General features: G+C 35.6%; 1 protein-coding gene across 12 annotated transcripts in view; it reads right to left on the bottom strand.

Annotated features, from left to right (window-relative positions):
• EVI5 (ecotropic viral integration site 5) overlaps positions 1-22263 on the bottom strand; it is a 259537-nt gene that overhangs the window by 47242 nt on the left and 190032 nt on the right. For 11 of the 12 annotated variants that reach the window (XR_007154737.1, XM_047870636.1, XM_047870637.1 and 8 more), the window contains one exon: positions 5348-5443. The exons of the other annotated variant lie outside the window; for it this stretch is intronic. Coding sequence is in view for 10 of the 11 variants with exons in the window: in XM_047870636.1 (XP_047726592.1) it covers positions 5348-5443 (96 nt within the window). In the remaining variant the exon portion in view is untranslated. The remainder of the gene's footprint in view (positions 1-5347; positions 5444-22263) is intronic. 12 annotated transcript variants of the gene reach the window in all.

Below are 22263 nucleotides of genomic sequence, written 5' to 3'. Positions count from 1 at the left end.
AAGATAAACTGTATATTTATACAAAGGAAAATTATACAGTGATGAGACTAAACAATCTATAGCTACATTTAAAAATAACAATGGTTGAATTTCACAATTTTAAACAAAAGCAGCAAGACACAGAAGAATATATAAGAAGCCATTTATATAAAAATTAAAAACTTAAACTTGTTACCTGGGTACTTTCCTCCATGTTATACTTCTATCAAAAGTTTATAAAGAGTTCCTGTTCTTTAAATTGTTCAATTTTTATGATTATGAACCCATTATATCATAGAAAGTTAAGGATAATAGCTAGTCTATCATAGTTGATCAGACTAGAAGGTTTTCCTTTAGGAACAAACAATGAAAAAATTGTTGTTTGGTCTTACCATAAGGAATAGTTGTGGCTCTCCTAACCAACTGGTCTGTTTTCATTACACATTCACTCTGAAATGTTTAAAGTGACATTTCCCCCTTTTTTGGTGCTGAGTGCTGAAAACCTTAGAGCCTGGTTTGAGGACCACTTATTAAGAAATATATTGATAATTCTGTGGTATGCATTTTTGCATGGGTCTTATTCATGGCTCCATATTACACTCCTATAGTTTTCTGTGTCTCACAAAATTGAAGTTTGCTACTCTGCATCATTTACAAATTTGCTTCATTATGTGTAGAACAACGCAGGGTATTTATTGATCAACAAAAATGCTTTGAAGGTTTTTTCTTTTTTTTAAAAAATATATAGTTTGTTTTGGTTCTACTTCATTGTAAGTTTAATGCATTGGAGTCAACTGAAAGTCCTGATTCAAGCTTCTGCTACTTACTAGTTATGTGACTGTGGACATGTTATTTAGCCTCTCAGCTATAAAATGGGAATAATGATTTTCACAGGATAATCGTGAAGATTAAAATAACCATCCCAAGTATCTACACCTGGTTTACGAACTATTACTAGAAAGGGGGCGCCTAAGTCAGTTAAACATCCAGCTTCGGCTCAGGTCATGATCTGGTGGTTTGTGAGTTTGAGCTCGGAGTAGGGCTCTGTGTGGACAGCTAGGAGCCCAGAGCCTGCTTCAGATTCTCTGTCTCCCTCTCTCTCTGCCCCTCCCCTGCTTGCACTCTGTCTCTCTCTCTCTCTCCCCCTCAAAAATAAATAAGCATTTAAAAAAAAAAAGAGAAAACTTGCTCTATGTAGAAAACCTACTAAACAAATATAACTAGAATTACTTTCATGAGATCTTAAGGACATAAAGTACATTAAAACTATTATGACATCATAAAAATTCAGCAAAGCTGTCTAACTGAAAAACATTTAACTTTTAAAATAAATGAACTATCTTTAGACTGGAATAAATTTACCTATTCCTAGAACATCCACAAGAATATATCACCATCAAGAACAAATGAAAATATATAATCTATATTCAAAAACATTCTCAAATCAGCTGCTTAGCATGCATTTTCCTATAAAACACTGTAAATGGTAGCAAGGTTCCAAAAGACCCAGAGAAGCTAGTCAACTGGTAATCTGACTGAGACATAGGATTATACTTCTCAGTATGTCTACACCTAAAATGAGTCCTGAGTATATTTTCTTTGGCTACTAAATGAGAATAATCTTCTACCTTCTTCTAGATCCCTTTCCTGGCATTCAGAAAGTATTCTGTGTCTTTAGTGATCGGTAGCTATGAGAAGACAGACCTATGTTGCAAAAGTACATGGCTTATTCAAATTTCCTAGAAACTACAATTTTGGTTTATATATCTGACTTAAGTGTTCCTGATGCCCAATCTGCCTAATAAATTTCTTTTCATTTTTCAAAACCCACCCCAGATGCTGTTACTATTTTATTCCTGTATGTTTCAAAGCAGGCTATAGCATATGGCGGTTAAGTGCATGAATGGGCTTAGAGTCATATACTCTGAACTAACACCCTATTTCTATTACTAATTAGTATATGACCATGGGGAGTTATTTAATACCCCAGAACCTCAGTTTTATTACATGTAAAATGTGAATAATAATGATGCTACTTACTTCATAGGAATGTTGTGAAGATTAAAAGAAATAATGTAAGTATAACATTTAGGAGTGTCTGGCACAATGACTATTAAATGGTAACTACTAAATGCCATATTTTTCGTTATGTATTGCCATTTGTTTATTTGAATACCTATCTCTGTTGTTAGACTGTGAGCCCCTTGAGGGATATGCATTGTTTCAATCTTTAATTAATCTTTAGTTCTAAACCTAGTGCCTAGTAGGAGCTGTGATGACAGAAGGATGGGAGGGTAGGAGGTAAGGAAGGTGGAATAAGGAACACACTTGAGTTGGGACCCAGGCTCTTTTCTATGTATGTATGTATGTATTTTCTATGTATGTATGAGGACAGGATGTAGGGATAAGGGAGAATTTAACCACGGCTCTTGCCACATCTGGGGCATCAAGGATTTCCACAGTGGTTTCTCTGAGGGTCTTGACAGGGTATAAGAGTCTCCAAATTAAAAAATTTCTATGGGAAGTAGGTAAAACTAAAAGCATAAATTAGGTAGTGATGGTAGAGACTGCAGGGGTTGTGAGTCAGAGAAGGCATTTGGATGGATCACAGTAAACTGCAGGAAGTGAAGATAAATCTCCATTTGCAATGCTAACAAGGAGAGAAAGGGAGCTCTTGCTGCTAGGTCATTTACAGAATTCACTTATTGGATGTATGCAAAATAATGTGTCAGGGAGGAACAACACAGTTAAAATACGGTCATTAATTGAGTTTCTTTAGACTTTTAAATATTGATGACATATTTTCTAATCTAATTCAACTGAGAATACCACCATCATGTGGGATAATTATGAAGGTTAGTAATTATAAATATGAACTGTCTGACACAATTCTTGACCAATAGAGAGTACTCAATAAATAGTAACTACTAATGTTTTTTTTTACAGATCAACACTATATATATTCAGTCATAAAAAATAATCCACTTAATCCTCTCTACTATTTCATAGAACCGACTAAGTTAAGTGATCACAATTCTTATAACAAGTACAGAATTGCTATCCCTTCAGGAAGATCAATCTGCAACATTTCCTTCAACATTTTGAGAAGTATAAAAATCAGCTAAGAAAGTATCAACAGTCACATGTTCAATAATATTATTAATTGAAAGTTAATTTTTATGTTGAAAGCTAAAGATTCTGGCAAATTCTAGCACACAGGCAAAAGTTGTAGAGATCAGACTGACTTTCGTTAAGGGCCCCCCCCCACCCCCCTGTATTGTGAATGAAAAATCACTAGAATGAAAAAGCGATTCCTTATTTAACCCTCTTGAGAAGCTGGTCCAACAAATAGTAATGTGTATAATAAATGTACTTACAACTATTATCTTGGTTTAAACTTACACTTGTTTTCATTTATCCGTTCCTTAATTATAAAACTTTGAAACAGGTGAAGGTATTAAAATCTGCTCAGGAAACATAATGAAAATGAACCTCTAACTAAAGATCTATAATGGTTTCACTTTATCTAGGAAATTTGATCTCTTCTAGCTTTGAAGATTCACCATAAGCTGGTTCTATTTAATCTACCCTTATTTCCCACAATTTACCCACATTAATTCTTAATTCTTAAGAGTCTGGCCTCTAAACTCCCAGGCCCATGCTCAGTCACTCTCACCTCTGCATTCTTGTGTGGTCCCCACCTACACTGTACTCACCCTCTTCTCTACCATGTTTTCTCACTGGGGCCTGCTTAAGCCCAGGACCTGTGTACTTTGAATAGTATGAGTATACAAAATTAGCATCTCGCCACAAGCTGTTCTAGTTTTTAATTTATACAATAACAGAAAATTTAACAGTAGAAAATTCTACTCTATTGATTTTTTTCCATGTTTGTGTAAGATGAAAGATTATTTTTCACAGGCCACACATAAAAAATGACATTAAAGTAAAACCTCTTGTGAACAGTTTTTTCCCCAGTCCTGATGAGGAGAACAGCATTTTTAGGTAAGGATTATGACATGCAAAATTAATGTTTGCTGGGTGATTTTTAGACTATGCTTGGAAATACAGTCAATCCATATACAGTTTTCTTAATTTACCAACATTAAAGGTTCCTTATCACTCTAAGTCAAAATTATAAGGGGAAGATTGCTTTATTCTAGACAAAATTTCCTTTGAGAAAAACTTTTCAATACAAGGAATAATTCCTACGGTTCTCAAAACAATAAGACTTTCTAGAATATCTTATCTGTAACTTGTTCTTTCACACATAGCTTAGATCAGAACAGATTATAAAAAAGCACACAAACAAATAAGTAAAGATTATTCATAATCCTGAATCCCTCAAATGCTATCATGGTTGCAAATGACAGGAATAACCACTCAAATTTCAGGACAAGTTAAATTAAACCACATCTAAGATTTATCAACTTTGTTAATGTTTTGTTTCTTCATTCAGAATTTACTTAGATTGATTACCTCCAGGAGGTATTACCCAAAACACTCAGACTTTAACTGAAGGATGTAATACCAGGAAAGAGTAATGTCCAAACTTTTTCCTTTGAGGTTTAAATTTAGTGGGCAAAATGAATTTCTTTAACAAATAAGGCTTATATAACCCATTCAAATCTTATCACTGTGAATAAACCTTACTGTACAAATAACTCAAGGTAAGACACAAGCTTCTGTATTCATGTTTAGATAAACAGTTACCATTAGAAAATAATAAAAAACAAGGAAATTGACCTAAAGCCACATTAACAAAAAGTATCTCTCTAATCAAAGCACATTAATTTAAATTACTTAGGAGAGTTCTTAATAATACTATCCGAAAATTTCATGAGTTAAATTTCACAGATTCAAGGTAGTGCCAGTTTAAAAAGTGTTTAGGTACTAAGAAATCTGTTAACTGATATTAGGCAAGTATCCTTTTTTTGCAATCTCAGTAATACCACCATGAAAGGAGTAAGAAGACAAAAGTAAAAAGACTTCCCTCTATCCACAACGGTAAATAACGCTAATTATTCTATAGGTGTAAAGAAAACTTCAATTGAAGTAACTTTGACACCTAGACAAACTATCAAAGGTTTTCAGATTACACTAAAAAAAAAAATTTGCCATGCAAATATTAATTAGGCATTTTAGATCACCATAAAAAGGCTTAAGGAAAATTAATCCTCAATATTGGAATAGAACACATTTTGGTAAAAAGAAGACAATTTTCTAAAATATTATTATTTAATTATAATCAGGGATTCACAGAAAATATTTATCAGGAAAGAGTCTGTCATAACCAGTAATACAGTGTTGTTACAATACAGAGGAAGGAAGAAAGAAATATGTGAAGATCAAAATTTTGATCACTTACCTCATGATTCAGCTCTGCTATCTGATCTTTCAGTTCCCTAATATACTGGTTAGAATCAGACTTGTTAAGCTGTCCTTGAAGCTTTCCTTCTTCTTTCTGTTTTATGACAATAAAACAAACCAAAAACAAGAGACAACTTTCACAGCATGTACTCAAATACTTTAAGACACAGGACAGCATAAGGGCATATCCTTTAACTAGCTAAATTCTGAACAAACCTGTTCTCAAACTATCTCTGAAAAGCAATTTATAGTAACTTATACTGATTATTTCTATATAATGCTTAGGGAAGTTGTTTATAACAAATACAACTTATAAAATGTACATTTTGAGAAACTCTCAGAAACCAACAGTTGAATGGTGTACTAGTGAAAAAATTACCTTAGAATTTCAAAGGCATTTTCTTACTTTGAGGATAAATGATTTTCTATCCATACCACAAGAGATTCAATGCTTAGTTGATAAGGCAGTGAGCCTCCCACAGCTACATGGGAATCAGCTTTTGTGTGGCAAACAGAGGAGAAAGAGAAAAAAGAAAAGGTTCTGCAAACCACTCTTAAAAGGGGAAGGACAGCTCTGAATCTCTTGTTTAATTACCTTAGGAATGTATGGCAGGAGTCCTAGATATAGCTGATTAAAAGGTGCTCGAATCCTAACAGCTAGTTTCAGAACCATATGTGATCATTTTCCAGGGATATAAATTGGGAAGGGGAGAAGCTGCTTTTTCATATACCATCTGAAAACAAATGTGACTTTTAAGACATAGGGCTTATTAGAGAGTGAAAAATGAGTTGTTTTTTATATTGCCAGATTATTTCTAAAAGCCATGTGATGACGCTTGAAATGTTAAGAAGCTCTGATCCAGAGACATCTATTAAAACTACTGAGTAACTCCAGATACCAACAAAGTACTAGTTTACTTTTAACAGGCACCCATCACTTGGTTTCCTTCCATGAAGACAATCACAGTTGTTTTTTATTGTAATCTTCCCATGATATTTTGTACATATGTATCGAAACACATTTGCATACACACACATATTTTTACTAATACTACAGACACTATGAACACTGTTCTATACTTGCTATTATCTCTTAAGAATCCTTGGGGTGCCTGGGTGGCGCAGTCGGTTAAGCGTCCGACTTCAGCCAGGTCACGATCTCGCGGTCCGTGAGTTCGAGCCCCGCGTCGGGCTCTGGGCTGATGGCTCAGAGCCTGGAGCCTGTTTCCGATTCTGTGTCTCCCTCTCTCTCTGCCCCTCCCCCGTTCATGCTCTGTCTCTCTCTGTCCCAAAAATAAATAAACGTTGAAAAAAAAAATTAAAAAAAAAAAAAAGAATCCAACTTCAAGATCATTCATTATCAGTACCTACAGAGAAGATACACATTTCGATTTGAAAGAGCTTTGAAGTTTCTATAAAAGTTATCTTAGTGCTACTTGAATATTTATAGGGGTTTTTTTATTTTTATTTTTTTAACGTTTAAGTCGGACACTTGGGCGCCTGGGTGGCTCGGTCGGTTAAGCGTCCGACTTCGGCATGATCAGGTTGACAGGTTCTCGAGCCCCGCAATGGGCTCTGCGCTGACAGCTTGGAGCCTGGAGCCTGCATTGGATTCTGTGTGTGTCTCTCTCTCCTCCCCTCCCCCATAATGCTCTGTCTCTCTCTCTCAAAAAATATATATAAACATTAAAAAAAATTAATAAAAAAAAAAGAATAACCATTTGATCCAGTATTTTCACTATCAGGTATTAACCCAAAGAAAACAAAAACACTAATTCAAAAAGATATATGCACCCCTATGTTCATTGCAGCATTATTTACAATAGCCAGGAAGAGCACAACCTAAGTGTCTATCAATAGATGAATGGATAAGAAAGATGTAGTACGTATGTGTGTGTATGTAATGTATACACACACACACACACAAATACATACACACAACAGACTATTACATATCCATAAAAAAGGATGAGACTGTGTCATTTGAGACAACACAGATGGACCTATTATGCTAAGTGAAATGGACCTATTATGCTAAGTCAGGCTGAGAAAGACAACTACCATATGACTCTACACATAAGTGGAATCTTAAAAAAAAAAAAAAATAATGAAAAAATGAATAAACATACAAAAAGCAGAATCAGACCTGCAAATACAGAGAACAAACTGATGTTGCCAGAAGGGAGGTTTATGGGGTTGGGCAAAAGGTGTGAAGGGGAGAGGGAGATACAGGCTTCCAGTTATGGAATAAGTAAGTCACATGAATAAAAAGCAGATCATAAGGAATATAATCAATGATATTCTAACAGCAATGTCATGGCACAGATGACAGCTACACTTATGGTGAACACAGAGTAATGTATAAATTTGCCAAATCACTAAGCTGTACATCTGAAACTAGTATAACATTGTGTGTCAATTATACTCAAAGAAGAAATGTTTGACCAGAGCAAGGCAGAACCAAAACAGCAGAGATACTGACTCAGAATCCTAATCAAACCATCTCTGAAGCCTTCCCTACTTGTTTTTTCATTTACAGTAAAACTCTGGTTTGCAAGCATAATTTGTTCTGGAAACATGCTCGTAATCCAAAGCATTTGTATATCAAAGCGAATTTCCCCATAAGAAATAATGGAAACTCAGATGATTTGCTCCACAACCCAAAAATGTTCATATAAAAATGATTACAATACTGTAATACAAAATAATAAAAAAAATACAAAACATATGGAAAAATAAATTAACATGCACTTACCTTTGAAAAGCTTTGTGGTTGGTTCACAGAGGGTTATTGTGTAGGATGATTTTCACTATCACTAATGGAATCACTGTTATCTATTGGCTCAATGGAATCTTTTTCTGCATGGGGACCACTGTATATGCTCACACAGATGTTGACTACAGTACAGTATTAATAAACTCTTGTCATATACTGTAAACTATTTAATATAGCTGGCAATAAGGCAGCAGAGGAAAGGGTCTACATCTGTAGGCAGCCTGACCTAGGTATAAAGCAAAGTATTCCTAAGCTTACTCTTGTATGGAAAAGCGAACGACTGTCCATCCATAGGTGCTTTTAAGTGACAAAAATACACTAGTGTCAGTTGTGGGCACCTTCCAACATTCTGAAAAATCACTGATTTCTGCCAAACACTGTGGTCTGAGACTGAGCATCCAAGCATGAGAGACGATCACCCACAATTCCAGAGACAGAGAGAGAGAGAGAGAGAGAGAGAGACAGACAGACAGACAGACACACAATTGTCTCAGCTGTGATCACGTGGCATTTGACATCATGTACTACTCATATTGCAAGATATTGCTCATTTATCAAGTTTATCATTTATTAGAAATGTTTGCTCATCTTGTGCAACACTTACAGGACAAGTTACTCACAATCCAAGGTTTTACTGTATATGAATGAATGAAGTCCCTTTATTATTTAAACCAGTTTAAATATGGGTTTGTCACTTGTAAACAAAGTAATAATAGCTAACATATCTTGAACACTTATCAGACGTTCTCAATTGAGGTTCCCCAAAGGAATTAAGTCCTAATGCCCAAACATCACTGTATGTAATAATTTAACTTTCCTCCTATGCATCTAGAGTGGTACTATGTACCATACTTAGAAGAACTGAGAAAATAGTTACTCAGATTATTTTCTGTAGGATTTAATTCTCTTGTACAATCCTGATGGAGAGGGACTGGGGCTGACAATGTGCTAACAACTGTTCTAAGCTCTTTACATGTAATCATCACAACACCTCTGTGTAATAGAAACTATTATTCCTAACTGAGTGAACCAACAATTGCCTAAGAATTACATAAACAGTTGACACATTTTTCCCCCACAGCACTCTAAACATGAGTTTGCCTGAGGAAGCAAGAATATATGGGAATTTATGCAAAGGATCAAGCAAATTAGCTTTCTTGGATTTGTTTCAAAACTTTACTTGAGTTACTTATTTTAGCCCACACTTATTTCAATGGGAATTACAATATAAAAAGAAAAAAATTAAGATGAAATGCTAAAGCATACTTTCATTTATGGCCCTAAGCTAATGACTCATATTATCAATTTATAGTTGTCTAATACTGCTTACATGTAATTATGCCTGCATCTGATTTTTATCCACTCCCCATTTTAAATAAAATATTTCAAAAACAGAGAACAAAAGAGTAATATAATAAAGACTAATAAACCCATCACCCAAATTCACTCTGTTTCATGACTACCCCTTCCCATAATTTTCCTTGGTTCTAGACTTACTCCATCTCAGTCCTGTATATTCCCAAAGTAGGAAAGGATTATGTCAAGCATTAGGAAGAAGTAGTGAATCAAGAAGGAAGAAAATAATGTAGAAAAGAGAAAAAAAATATGGAGAGAGAATATTTGCTGACATAAAATAGTCATTATCCTTATAGAAGATATTTTCCAAATTCTGTATGTGACCTGATAAATGGCAGCAGCAGCAACTGATTAAGTAAATATACTTCCAAAGGGGGCTACTTTGGGTATATGTGTTCAGCTGTACTCTTTGATGGCTTTTTAGTCTAATTTTAGCATCATATCATATTAATTACCTTGAAAATAATTGCTGATTAAATGGAAAGTGCAAATGACTACTAGGAAGAAATCCTTATGGATGAGATGGAAAGGCCAGATATTTGTGGTTTAGAATCAGATTTAGAAAAGGTACCTTTAAATCTGGTCCCCAGTGAAGGTAAAGTTCTTGAGGATTTTGGATATCCCATAGCAATAATATCATTCAGGACAAAATAAAATTCTCAGGGCGAATAAAATGACAAAGCCCAAGGTAAGTTCTAGTGTTCCAAGACAGAAGTTCAAGAAAGCAAAATACTTTAGGTCTGAAAGGCTGCTGAATGACCACTAACAATAATTAACACCAATTCTTTCCTGTAGGGAAACCTGCATGATAAACAGTCTGGCAAGACACAAATCATTAAATGTGTTTTACAAAAGTGACTAAGCAGGGCACCTGGCTGCAACTCTTGATCTTGGTGTCCTGAGTTTGTGTATAGAGAGCATTTAGATTAAAAAAACAAAAACAAAACAAAACTAAAAAAAAAAAAAAAAAAGTGACTGACTCCAAAGATGTTTCCCCCAAAGGTGAGTCTTAGTAAGGTTTAGCCAAAGTTTTGCACCCTGATTTCTTTAGAGGAAAGGCAATATTTAATAAAAAAAATTGGGCAGTTGAGAAATTTTACAATAAAGAAATTTAATGTTTGTAACAACAGCTTGTAAGGCATACTGATTAAACTGAGGGCAAAGGAAGGGTAATTAAGCAGCTCTGCACTCTAGAAGTGACCCCATCCCTGCACACTTGTCACATATTAGTAGCATAATGTCACCAGTGTGACAGACACACCAGTCGAAAAGCTCTGCCTAGGGTATTCTGATTGAATAATCTGCTTTAAGCAAATCTAGCTGATATTTCAAAAACTGAAGTGAAGTCAGAGAAGTCCTAAGTGCTATTTAATAAATTAAAATGTATAAATAACTTTTTATCTAAGTCTGTGGTTTTTATGTTCTGCAAATGGGTTCTCATTTAAATGATGAATTGAACCCTTTTAAGGACTCTCTTGAAATCAGGTAACTAAATAACTACACATTTACAGTGCCAAAAAAAAAAAATCCAGTTAACTATTACATTCTAAAAAGTGGATAACAATTTAATTTCACTTCTGAGACAATTTATTCAATTATCTAATGTTTAGGATTATTTTTTGCAAAAATTTTTATACCTTTCTATTTTCAAGCAATGTCTACATAGTTCTTTCTGATAAGGTGGGAAAATGTCAGCTACACTAATAAATTTACCAGTAACCTGCATTTTCTTTTGGTCTAGCTGATAACAACAGATTGCCAGTTAAGTGATTTCCTAAGCAAAACTCATTAGGTAAGTAACAAACTTAAAGAGCTCCAACACATCAACGATCTTGGTATTCTATAATTTCACTGAACACACCTTAAATATATAACTTTTTGTCATGGAATAAAAGAAACTTTATATTAAGAGAACATAAAGTAATATTTATAAAAGGTTTACTTAAATGCACTTTTACTCTCGGACCTTTCTTTCAGTAATTATTTTAGCAATTACCATTATGATATCTATAATAATCTAATTCATATTGAGGCCTTAAGCCATAGAGTTCCATAAGTCTCTGAGTCAAAAGGTCATTAATAACCTAAAGATATACATGTTTAAGTAATTAGGGATAGAGTATAACAACTTTAACTTACTCTGAAATGCATCAAAAAATAAGATAGCTAAGGGGCCCCTAAGTGACTCAGGTGGTTAAGTATCCAACTCTTGATTTTGGCTCAGGTCATGATCTCACAGCGGTGAGATCCAGCCCTGACTGGGGTTCCATGCTAGGCATGAACCTCCTTGAAATTCTCTCTCTCCTTCTTCTGCCCTTTCCCCACTCGCACTCCTGAGCTCTCAGAAAAAAAAAAAAATATAGCTAGAATGGTGGATAGACACGTATCTAATAAAGCAACAGATGAAACAAATATCAAAAATATTAATACTAGAATGGAGGTGGTGGGTTTGTGATCTTCTCTGTTGAACTCTTTCAACTTCTGTATGTTTGAAAATTTTCATAGTAAAATACTTGGAGAAGACATCAATAAAAAAAAATAATACATGCCCTCTCCCTCTAGAAAGCAAGCACTTAGTCTATACTGTAGTTCATTTCTATATGTGAAAAGGTATTTATTTCCCAAGGTTACTTGTACTTAATTTAAAACCTACCTCTTGCTCTAGGATTCGTACTTTCTTCACTTTTTTACTAGAAACTTAAGAAACTGAAAAGTAATATTATACCATAAATTACTTTATTAAAACAATCTAATTTTAGAGCAAGTGGAGTTACAGTTCATCTCTGTAATATTTTCAAGTAGATTTTATGGTTGTTACATCAAGATCTATTTTCTCTCCTTTATTATGTAGTGGTCATAGTACAGGAATCATCCCCATCCTTAACCCCATAGGTAGGCTCTGATTGGTAGGTAGGGTTTAAACCAAACAGGATAATCAGATCTGTTTGCATTGTGACTACTTCTGGTCTTGCTCAAACTGTGTGACTCTTAAAACTTTTACAGGAAATTATGGGTTACAGTTTTTTATTCTGCATATTATGCAAGTACATATAAGGCTCATCTGTTAGCCATTTTAACACGATGAAAAAAACCTCCTAAGGATAAAAAATGACAAGCAAAGCAGAGCTTTCAGAATCATGGCTAATGCAACAAGCTGGAGCCCAAATCAAACTTTTCCTTAAGTATATCCTACTTTTGGACTTTTCAGGTACATGAACCAATAAAGCCCCTTTATTATTTAAGCCATACATAAATCCAGAATTGAGTTTTCTGTTGCCTTCAATAAAAACATCCAAGGGGCGCCTGGGTGGCGCAGTCGGTTAAGCGTCTGACTTCAGCCAGGTCACGATCTCGCGGTCCGGGAGTTCGAGCCCCGCATCGGGCTCTGGGCTGATGGCTCAGAGCCTGGAGCCTGTTTCCGATTCTGGGTCTCCCTCTCTCTCTGCCCCTCCCCCGTTCATGCTCTGTCTCTCTCTGTCCCAAAAATAAATAAACGTTGAAAAAAAAATAAAATAAAATAAAATAAAAAAAATAAAAACATCCTAATAAATATATTTTTTTAAATATGGCCAGGTATTTTGATAAAATATATACATAAAATTTACCATTTAAAAAATATATGGCTAGGTAAGTGAATATAATAATATAAACAACATAATCTAGGAAACGGTTAAAACAGTGATTGCCAAAGATGATTATTGTTGGGAGTTTTGTAAACACATGGATTAAGAGAATCTATTGCTGACCTAATGAATTCTAAATATCTGGGAATGGGGCTTGAAAATCAGTACACATTGAAAGCTACACCCAGATTTCAAACTATATTACAAAGCTGTAATCATCAAGACAGTATGGTACTGGCACAAGAACAGACACTCAGATCAATGGAACAGAACAGAGAACCCAGAAATGGACCCACAAACATATGGCCAACTAATCTTTGACAAAGCAGGAAAGAATATCCAATGGAATAAAGACAGTCTCTTCAGCAAGTGGTGCTGGGAAAACTGGACTGTGACACGCAGAAAAATGAACCTGGACAACTTTCTTACACCATATGCAAAAATAAATTCAAAATGGATGAAAGACCTCAATGTAAGACAGGAAGCCATCAAAATCCTCAAGAAGAAAGCAGGCAAAAATCTCTTTGACCTTGGCCGCAGCAACTTCTTACTCAACATGTCTCCAGAGGCAAGGGAAACAAAAGCAAAAAAGAACTATTGGGGCCTCATCAAAATAAAAACTTCTGCACAGCGAAGGAAACAATCAGCAAAACTAAAAGGCAACAGACAGGATGGGAGAAGATATTTGCAAACAACATAAAGGTTAGATAAAGGGTTAGTATCCAAAATCTATAAAGAACTTATCAAACACAACACCCAAAACACATAGAAGAAATGGGCAAAAGACATGAATAGACACTTCTCCAAAGAAGACATCCAGATGGCCAAATGACACATGAAAAAATACTCCACATCACTCATCATCAGGGAAATACAAAGCAAAACCACAATGAGATACCACCTTACATCTGTCAGAATGGCTAACATGAACAACTCAGGCAACAAAAGATATTGGCTAGGATGCGGAGAAAGAGGATCTCTTTTGCACTGCTGGTAGGAATGCAAACTGGTGAGGCCACTCTGAAAAGCAGTCTGGAGGTTCCTCAAAAAATTAAAAATAGAACTACGCTATGACCCAGCATCTGCACTACTAGGTATTTATCCAAGGGATACAGGTGTGCTGTTTTGAAGGGACACATGCACCCCAATGTTTATAGCAGCACTATCAACAATAGCCAAAGTATGGAAAGAGCCCAAATGTCCATCGATGGATGAATGGATAAAGAAGATGTGGTATATATATACAATGGAGTATTACTCCGCAATCAAAAATAATGAAATCTTGCCATTTGCAACTACGTGGCTGGAACTAGAGGGTACTATGCTAAGCAAAATTAGTCAGAGAAAGACAAATATCATATGACTTCACTCGTGTGAGGATTTTAAGAGAAAATAGATGAATATATGGGAAGGGAAGCAAAAATCATATAAAAACAGGGAGGGAGACAAAACATACGAGACTTTTTTTTTTTTTAATTTTTTTTTTCAACGTTTATTTTTATTTTTGGGACAGAGAGAGACAGAGCATGAACGGGGGAGGGGCAGAGAGAGAGGGAAACACAGAATCGGAAACAGGCTCCAGGCTCTGAGCCATCGGCCCAGAGCTCGACGCGGGGCTCGAACTCACGGACCGCGAGATCGTGACCTGGCTGAAGTCGGACGCTTAACCGACTGCGCCACCCAGGCGCCCCCATACGAGACTCTTAAATATGGAGAACAAAGAAGATTACTGGAGGGGTTGGGGGGGGGGGATGGGCTAAATGAGTAAGGGACATTAAGGAATCTACTCCTGAAATCATTGTTGCACTATATGCTAACTAATTTGGATGTAAATTAGAAAGTAAATAAAATAAAACTGTTAACCAGAAAAAAAACAAAAAGAAAGCTACACAAGTGGTGGTTCTGACACAGCCAGTGTGTAGACCTACACTTGAAACACACTGGTTTGTACAACCTTTGAAAATTAACTATTTTTAAACACAAATTCAAAATTCTATATATATACCAGTTATAAAATACTTTTATCTTTCTTAAAAAATCTCAAATAATATTTTTTAAGTTTATACTCATTACAGAATTTATTCAGTATAGTTTTTTATATAAAAAAAGAGATAGAGGTGCCTGGGTGGCTCAGTTGGTTAAGCATCATCTGACTCTTGATTTCGGCTCAGGTCGTTATCTCATGGTTCATGAGTTTGAGCCCCATGTGGGGCTGTTGGCATGGAGTCTGCTTCGGATTCCCCCTCCCTCTCTCTCTGCCCCTTCCCAGCTCATATGCACACACATTCTCTCTCTCAAAATAAATAAAAAAATAAATTTGAAATTTCAAAAAAGAGGTAAATACTTCTTTTAACTACCACCACAATGGTAAATGTGTTAAATGACCAAGACACATCAACTTATTTACAAATAGTCTCTACATTCCCAGAGAGAAAATATTTTAGAATGAAAATAGAAGAAAACTGGCAAGGTTTAAATTAATTTCTTTCAATTCTACTATCAGTTTCACTTCATGTTATTTCTATGTTAGTTTCAGCTGGTCAGTTCCCTGTCTACAGAGGTTGGCTGAATTTTGAACTCAAATCCCTTTCTTGGTTAACCTAGCTCTCAAACAGAAAATGTTATTTTAAAGTTTAGTAATGTATGATGAGGAACTAAATAATGTTTAGGATCAGAAAAAAATCCCACATATATGATCCCTATGACTGAATACTAAGATAACTATTCAAAAGAATGAAGAAACACCAAAGATTTGAGAACCAGCTGAATAATTCTTTAAAAACTTAAAACTATCAATATCTACAAGAAGATATGCCAGTAAATAAGGGATCCAATTTTCTAAACTTTTTACTAGGTAACAGGTTGATAGAGTTAAAAAGCTATTTTCTTTAATATAACCATAAATGTGCATAGAGAAATATTTTGCTAAGAGCAGTGATTATGGTGTTTGACTACTTGGCCTGTTTTTTAGTGACTTTAGATATATACATTCACCAGGTTTATCCCTGCAACCACAGGGAGCTATAATTCAGGAAAGGATGAGGCAGAGATATAAAGTGCCCAGGATGTATCACATATTCTGCTACAGTCGATTGGAAAATTAGTCACTGCTGTAGTCAGCAGGAAAAAAGTGAATATGTATTTGTGCAATGTGTATACATTCACAGTAGCAAGCAGACATTGAAATCAGAGATATCCTCGCCTACATCTACTGTATACTCCAACATACTATTTAAAAAGTTGAACAATTAAATGTGGTGGTGCATTGAGCTAGAAAAATTAAGTAAAAATGTGAAAGACTTCCTCTGTAGCTCTAAGCAGCATGCTTCTCACATATTATATTGCAGCAAAACTGAGATGAGTAGGATGTTAACTTGCTTTGAACAAGTGTTTGGAAGAAAAAGTGTATTATATTAAAAAATATTGTGGAGGTGAGAAAAGAGGAGGCAGGGGCTCAGGTTTGTTTAAACTCACAAATTTAGCCTCATTTTTTACATATAATTGTAATAGGTATGTCTAAGAGTCTTATTTGTTTCTTTATCTGTTTTTAATGCTGGTTATAACTTACCCTATCTTGGCACAGGAAGGACACTTCCTTAGAGACAGGAAGATAGCAGATTTTAAAAGCTGTGTTTCAAGCCATAGGCTTTTTAACACCCTATGCAACTGGATAATTTGCTTAGAAGTTTTTGGGTTTTTAAAGAGAATTTAACCAGTTAATACCCAGTTAATGTAACAGATGCATAGATGCAAAACATGAAAAGCACCTAGTCTGTCATTTACATTTGCAAAATTTTCCTCTAGCCTTTTCAGTTTTCAAATATTTCAAATCTACAGAAGAGCTGAAATAGTACAATACTCATATACCATTCAGGTATATTCACCAATTACTATTTTGCTATATCTGCTTTTCTCTCTGTACGTGTATCTTCTGAACCATTTGAATGTAAATTGCAGATATGACACTTCCCTACTATATATTTCAGCATGCATTTCCTAAGAACAAGGAACTGCCTCACATAACTAAATGCCACTAACACACTTAAAGTAATAGTTTAACATCACAGTATCATCGAATACATAGCTCCTATTCAAATTCCCTTAGAAGGGTCCTAAATGGTGGTACCTGTGTGGCTCAGTTGGTTAAGCGTCCAACTTCGGCTCAGGTCATGATCTCACTGCTTGCGAGTTCAAGCCCTGTATCAGGTTCTGTGCTGACTGCTGAGCCTGGAGCCTGCTTCAGATTGTGTGTCTCTCTCTCTCCGCCCCTCTCCCACTTGCAGTCTCTCTCTCTCTCTCTCTCTCTCTCAAAAATAAATAAAACATTAAAAAAATTTTTAAAGCGTTCTAAAGGGTTCATTACTATCCAGAATCAAACCAAGGTTTATGGTTACACTTGGTTATTGTGTATCTCTTTACCCTCTTTTTTTTTTTTTTTTTAATTTTTTTTTCAACGTTTATTTATTTTTGGGACAGAGAGAGACAGAGCATGAATGGGGGAGGGGCAGAGAGAGAGGGAGACACAGAATCGGAAACAGGCTCCAGGCTCTGAGCCATCAGCGCAGAGCCCGACGCGGGGCTCGAACTCACGGACCGCGAGATCGTGACCTGGCTGAAGTCGGACGCTTAACCGACTGCGCCACCCAGGCGCCCCTCTTTACCCTCTTTAAATCTGTAATAGTCCCTCTGCTTTTTGTCATGACGGTTAATATTTTTTTTTTAATTTTTTTTCAACGTTTTTTATTTATTTTTGGGACTGAGAGAGACAGAGCATGAACGGGGGAGGGGCAGAGAGAGAGGGAGACACAGAATCGGAAACAGGCTGCAGGCTCGGAGCCATCAGCCCAGAGCCTGACGCGGGGCTCGAACTCACGGACCGCGAGATCGTGACCTGGCTGAAGTCGGACGCTTAACCGACTGCGCCACCCAGGCGCCCCGACTGTTAATATTTTTAAGAGTTCAAGTCTAGAGATTGTGTATTATCCAAGCTGAAATACAAAAATTTCCCATTCCAACAAAACTCCAAGTCAAGTACTGTTTTTATTTTTTTTTTCAAACCCAATAGGCAGCAGGATAAAACTAATATAATGTATATTTAAAGTTGGGTTGTGTTAAGGGAGTAAGCACAGAAGACATGGCCAGAGAAACTTAAGTATCTGAAGCCAAAGACTAAGAAAATGTATAGGAATAGCACTAGAAGACAGCATTTTATAAATTATGCTGGTAAATATTTACTTTATTATTTATATATATTTGATAAAAAGTTACACATAATGAATATTAGTAGTTATGACTTTTTTTTTTTTTTTGCCTCTTACTAAGAAACTAACCTATAGGTTTAACTCTTCAATCATGGGAAGTCTAAATAACTCTATCCATACTTTACATTACTTTAAACACACACAAAATGTCTTTTAACCCGTCATTTGTCTCTTTGCAAAAATATTCTACGTAGTAAATAGATGATTTTAAGTTTGTTTATTTATTTATTTATTTTGAGAGACAGGGTACAAGCAGGGGAGGGGCAGAGAGAGAGGGAAGAGAGAGAATCCCAAGCAGGCTCTGCACTGTCAGCGCATAGCCCAATGTGGGTCTCAAACTCATGAACTGTGAGATCATGACCTGAGCCAAAGGCAGATGCTTAAATGACTGAGCCACCCAGTGCCCCTGTAGTAGGTAGATGACTTTAATTTCTGGGAAAAGCATAGAGGTAGTCACCAAGAAAAGACTAAAAAAGAGAGGACTTGTCATAAAAGGAAAGCATCGAATATCACTTATTCAGCTTCACCTTGCTCAGTGAGGCAGTGCCTACAGCTGGAAAACCCTGTAGCTTAAAAAAACGTGATTCATCTTCTGGATGGCTGGAACCATCGTATTTCAATATCCTCATATTTCACGTCATGAGGGTTTATCACCTCAGTGGAAGATTCATCTCCACTTTTATTTCTTGGCTTTGTATTTTATATTTTGTTTTTAATATCACAAAGTTAAACTCCAAATAGGTGCTCTTGTGCAGTGTAAAACAGCTTTTGTCTCACTTTTTCCCCTATCAGGAAAGGATATATGATGAAATCCTATTTACTAATGATAAACACTGTCATGCTAGGTTAAGACCTGACAAGTCCTTTGGTAGTAGTGTCTTGGGATACTGAGACTTTTAAACAATTAGTTCCAAAAAGCCTTTCTAAATCTAAGCAAGTATCAGTTCATCTTTTTGTCATTTCACTACTCAGCATTGTTATTTCTTGAGATCCTCTTCTGCCAGCTTGAAGACTATCACGGTCTAGACCTATTATTTTCATACTTTGGATTCTGATCACCAACTCTTTCTCTTAGCAAGATTTTCTCCAGACTGATAAATTAAAAACCTGTCCTCTTTTTTAGCACTGCCCCTGTACTTGTGTATTATCTTCATAAGTGGCTTGACCCAAGCATGGCCTAGATCCAACAGCATTAGAGCATTAAACAGACTCAGGAGCCAACTAACTTAGCAAGGATCACATGGCTATCTAGGAAAAAGCCAAGGGTGAAATCAGGTTCCACTCCTACTCCCATATTTGTGCAACAAACTACAGCAGGATATATGTTAGAATTGTTTTCCTAAAAATGGTGCTGATAATTTTATGTATTCATGTTATCTTTTCCTGGACCCTCCATAAAAAGTGATAGTAAGCCAAAGTTGGGGAATACATTCCTTAGCTGTTGAAGTTTGTCACGTATCTTCCTTAGCATCAGATGACCAGACAGCTTCCTATATATTCATTTCACTGATAAAACATGCTCTTCTCTCATTTGTTTAAAGGACACATGAAGAGCTGATTTTGCCAACAAGAATTTTTATCAACTTATTAGACTACTAGAGTACTGGAATTTGATAAGGAGCCAGCCACTTTTATCAAGTATAGAAGAAGGCCAGTATGAAAAACCCAATTATAATTACTTATCAATTCAGTAATCTCTTCTCATATGAAGTCAAGGGAGAACAAGGTATAAAAAAGAAAACAAAGATAAGTCAAAGACAGCCTATATAAACATAGTATCAATAATATGCATTTGAAATGAATAACTCATACTATAAAATTAATTTCATCTCTATAATTTCAATGAGATGGTTTGGCTTGGCTGTGAATAATATTGTTATTAAATCATTTTTCTCACTGCTCCCCTATCAAAAATTTATCACCTTTAGCTTATGATTTGGGAGTTCACCTGATATATAGAGGAATTTAAATGCCTCAGGAAAAAAAGTAGAGAAAAACAATTTAAAAATATATCATTTCTATTCATATTTCCTATAATTGATCAATGTTAAAATCTTGAAATATGTACAGTCAGCTTTTTTAAGAAAGAGAAACAATTGTTTCTGTAAAATTATACTTTTACCTTAAATAACTCAAAGGAAAAAATATAACAATGAAAATTAAATCTTAAACTTTAGCTGAAATTGATAAAAAAGAAAATATAGGGAACTTGAGTCAGGTTTCTGTCCAAACTGTGTCCCTTGAATTGTAATTTTAATTGCCCAAATAAATGACTGTTTGATACATAAAAAAAAAAAAAAAAAAGCACAGTGAATGCAAAGTGTTTCTTCAATACAAGAGGCATAATTTCCTTAAAAAAAAAAAAAAAAGACCTCTAACTTTAAGTGTTTATGAAAAACATTAAGATGCTGGAGTCCATTTTTTTAAAATTACATACTTTAATAGTTACAGGGTCTATCCATCAGGAAGAGCTAACAATTATAAATGTCTATGCACCGAATACCGGAGCCCCCAAATATATAAAACAATTACTCATAAACATAAGCAACCTTATTGATAAGAATGTGGTAATTGCAGGGGACTTTAATACACCACTTACAGAAATGGATAGATCATCTAGACACACGGTCAATAAAGAAACAAGGGCCCTGAATGAGACATTGGATCAGATGGACTTGACAGATATATTTAGAACTCTGCATCCCAAAGCAACAGAATATACTTTCTTCTCGAGTGCACATGGAACATTCTCCAAGATAGATCATATACTGGGTCACAAAACACCCCTTCATAAGTTTACAAGAATTGAAATTATACCGGGGCACCTGGGTGGCGCAGTCGGTTAAGCGTCCGACTTCAGCCAGGTCACGATCTCGCGGTCCGTGAGTTCGAGCCCCGCGTCAGGCTCTGGGCTGATGGCTCGGAGCCTGGAGCCTGTTTCCGATTCTGTGTCTCCCTCTCTCTCTGCCCCTCCCCCGTTCATGCTCTGTCTCTCTCTGTCCCAAAAATAAATAAACGTTGAAAAAAAAAAATTAAAAAAAAAAAAAGAATTGAAATTATACCATGCTTACTTTCAGACCACAATGCTATGAAGCTTGAAATCAACCACAGAAAAAAGTCTGGAAAACCTCCAAAAGCATGGAGGTTAAAGAACACCCTACTAACGAATGAGTGGGTCAACCAGACAATTAGAGAAGAAATTAAAAAATATATGGAAACAAACGAAAATGAAAATACAACAATCCAAACGCTTTGGGACGCAGCAAAGGCAGTCCTGAGAGGAAAATACATTGCAATCCAGGCCTATCTCAAGAAACAAGAAAAATCCCAAATACAAAATCTAACAGCACACCTAAAGGAACTAGAAGCAGAACAGCAAAGGCAGCCTAAGCCCAGCAGAAGAAGAGAAATAATAAAGATCAGAGCAGAAATAAACAATATAGAAACTAAAAAAACTGTAGAGCAGATCAACGAAACCAAGAGTTGGTTTTTTGAAAAAATAAACAAAATTGACAAACCTCTAGCCAGGCTTCTCAAAAAGAAAAGGGAGATGACCCAAATAGATAAAATCATGAATGAAAATGGAATTATTACAACCAATCCCTCAGAGATACAAACAATTATCAGGGAATACTATGAAAAATTATATGCCAACAAATTGGACAACCTGGAAGAAATGGACAAATTCCTGAACACCCACACTCTTCCAAAACTCAATCAGGAGGAAATAGAAAGCTTGAACAGACCCATAACCAGTGAAGAAATTGAATCGGTTATCAAAAATCTCCCAACAAATAAGAGTCCAGGACCAGATGGCTTCCCAGAGGAGTTCTACCAGACGTTTAAAGCAGAGATAATACCTATCCTTCTCAAGCTATTCCAAGAAATAGAAAGGGAA

The sequence above is a fragment of the Prionailurus viverrinus genome, chromosome C1, assembly GCF_022837055.1.
Source record: "Prionailurus viverrinus isolate Anna chromosome C1, UM_Priviv_1.0, whole genome shotgun sequence".
Classification (NCBI taxonomy): Eukaryota; Metazoa; Chordata; class Mammalia; order Carnivora; family Felidae; genus Prionailurus; species Prionailurus viverrinus.
The sequence above is the reverse complement of the archived record's forward strand: the minus strand, read 5'-3'. Positions and strand labels throughout refer to the sequence as shown.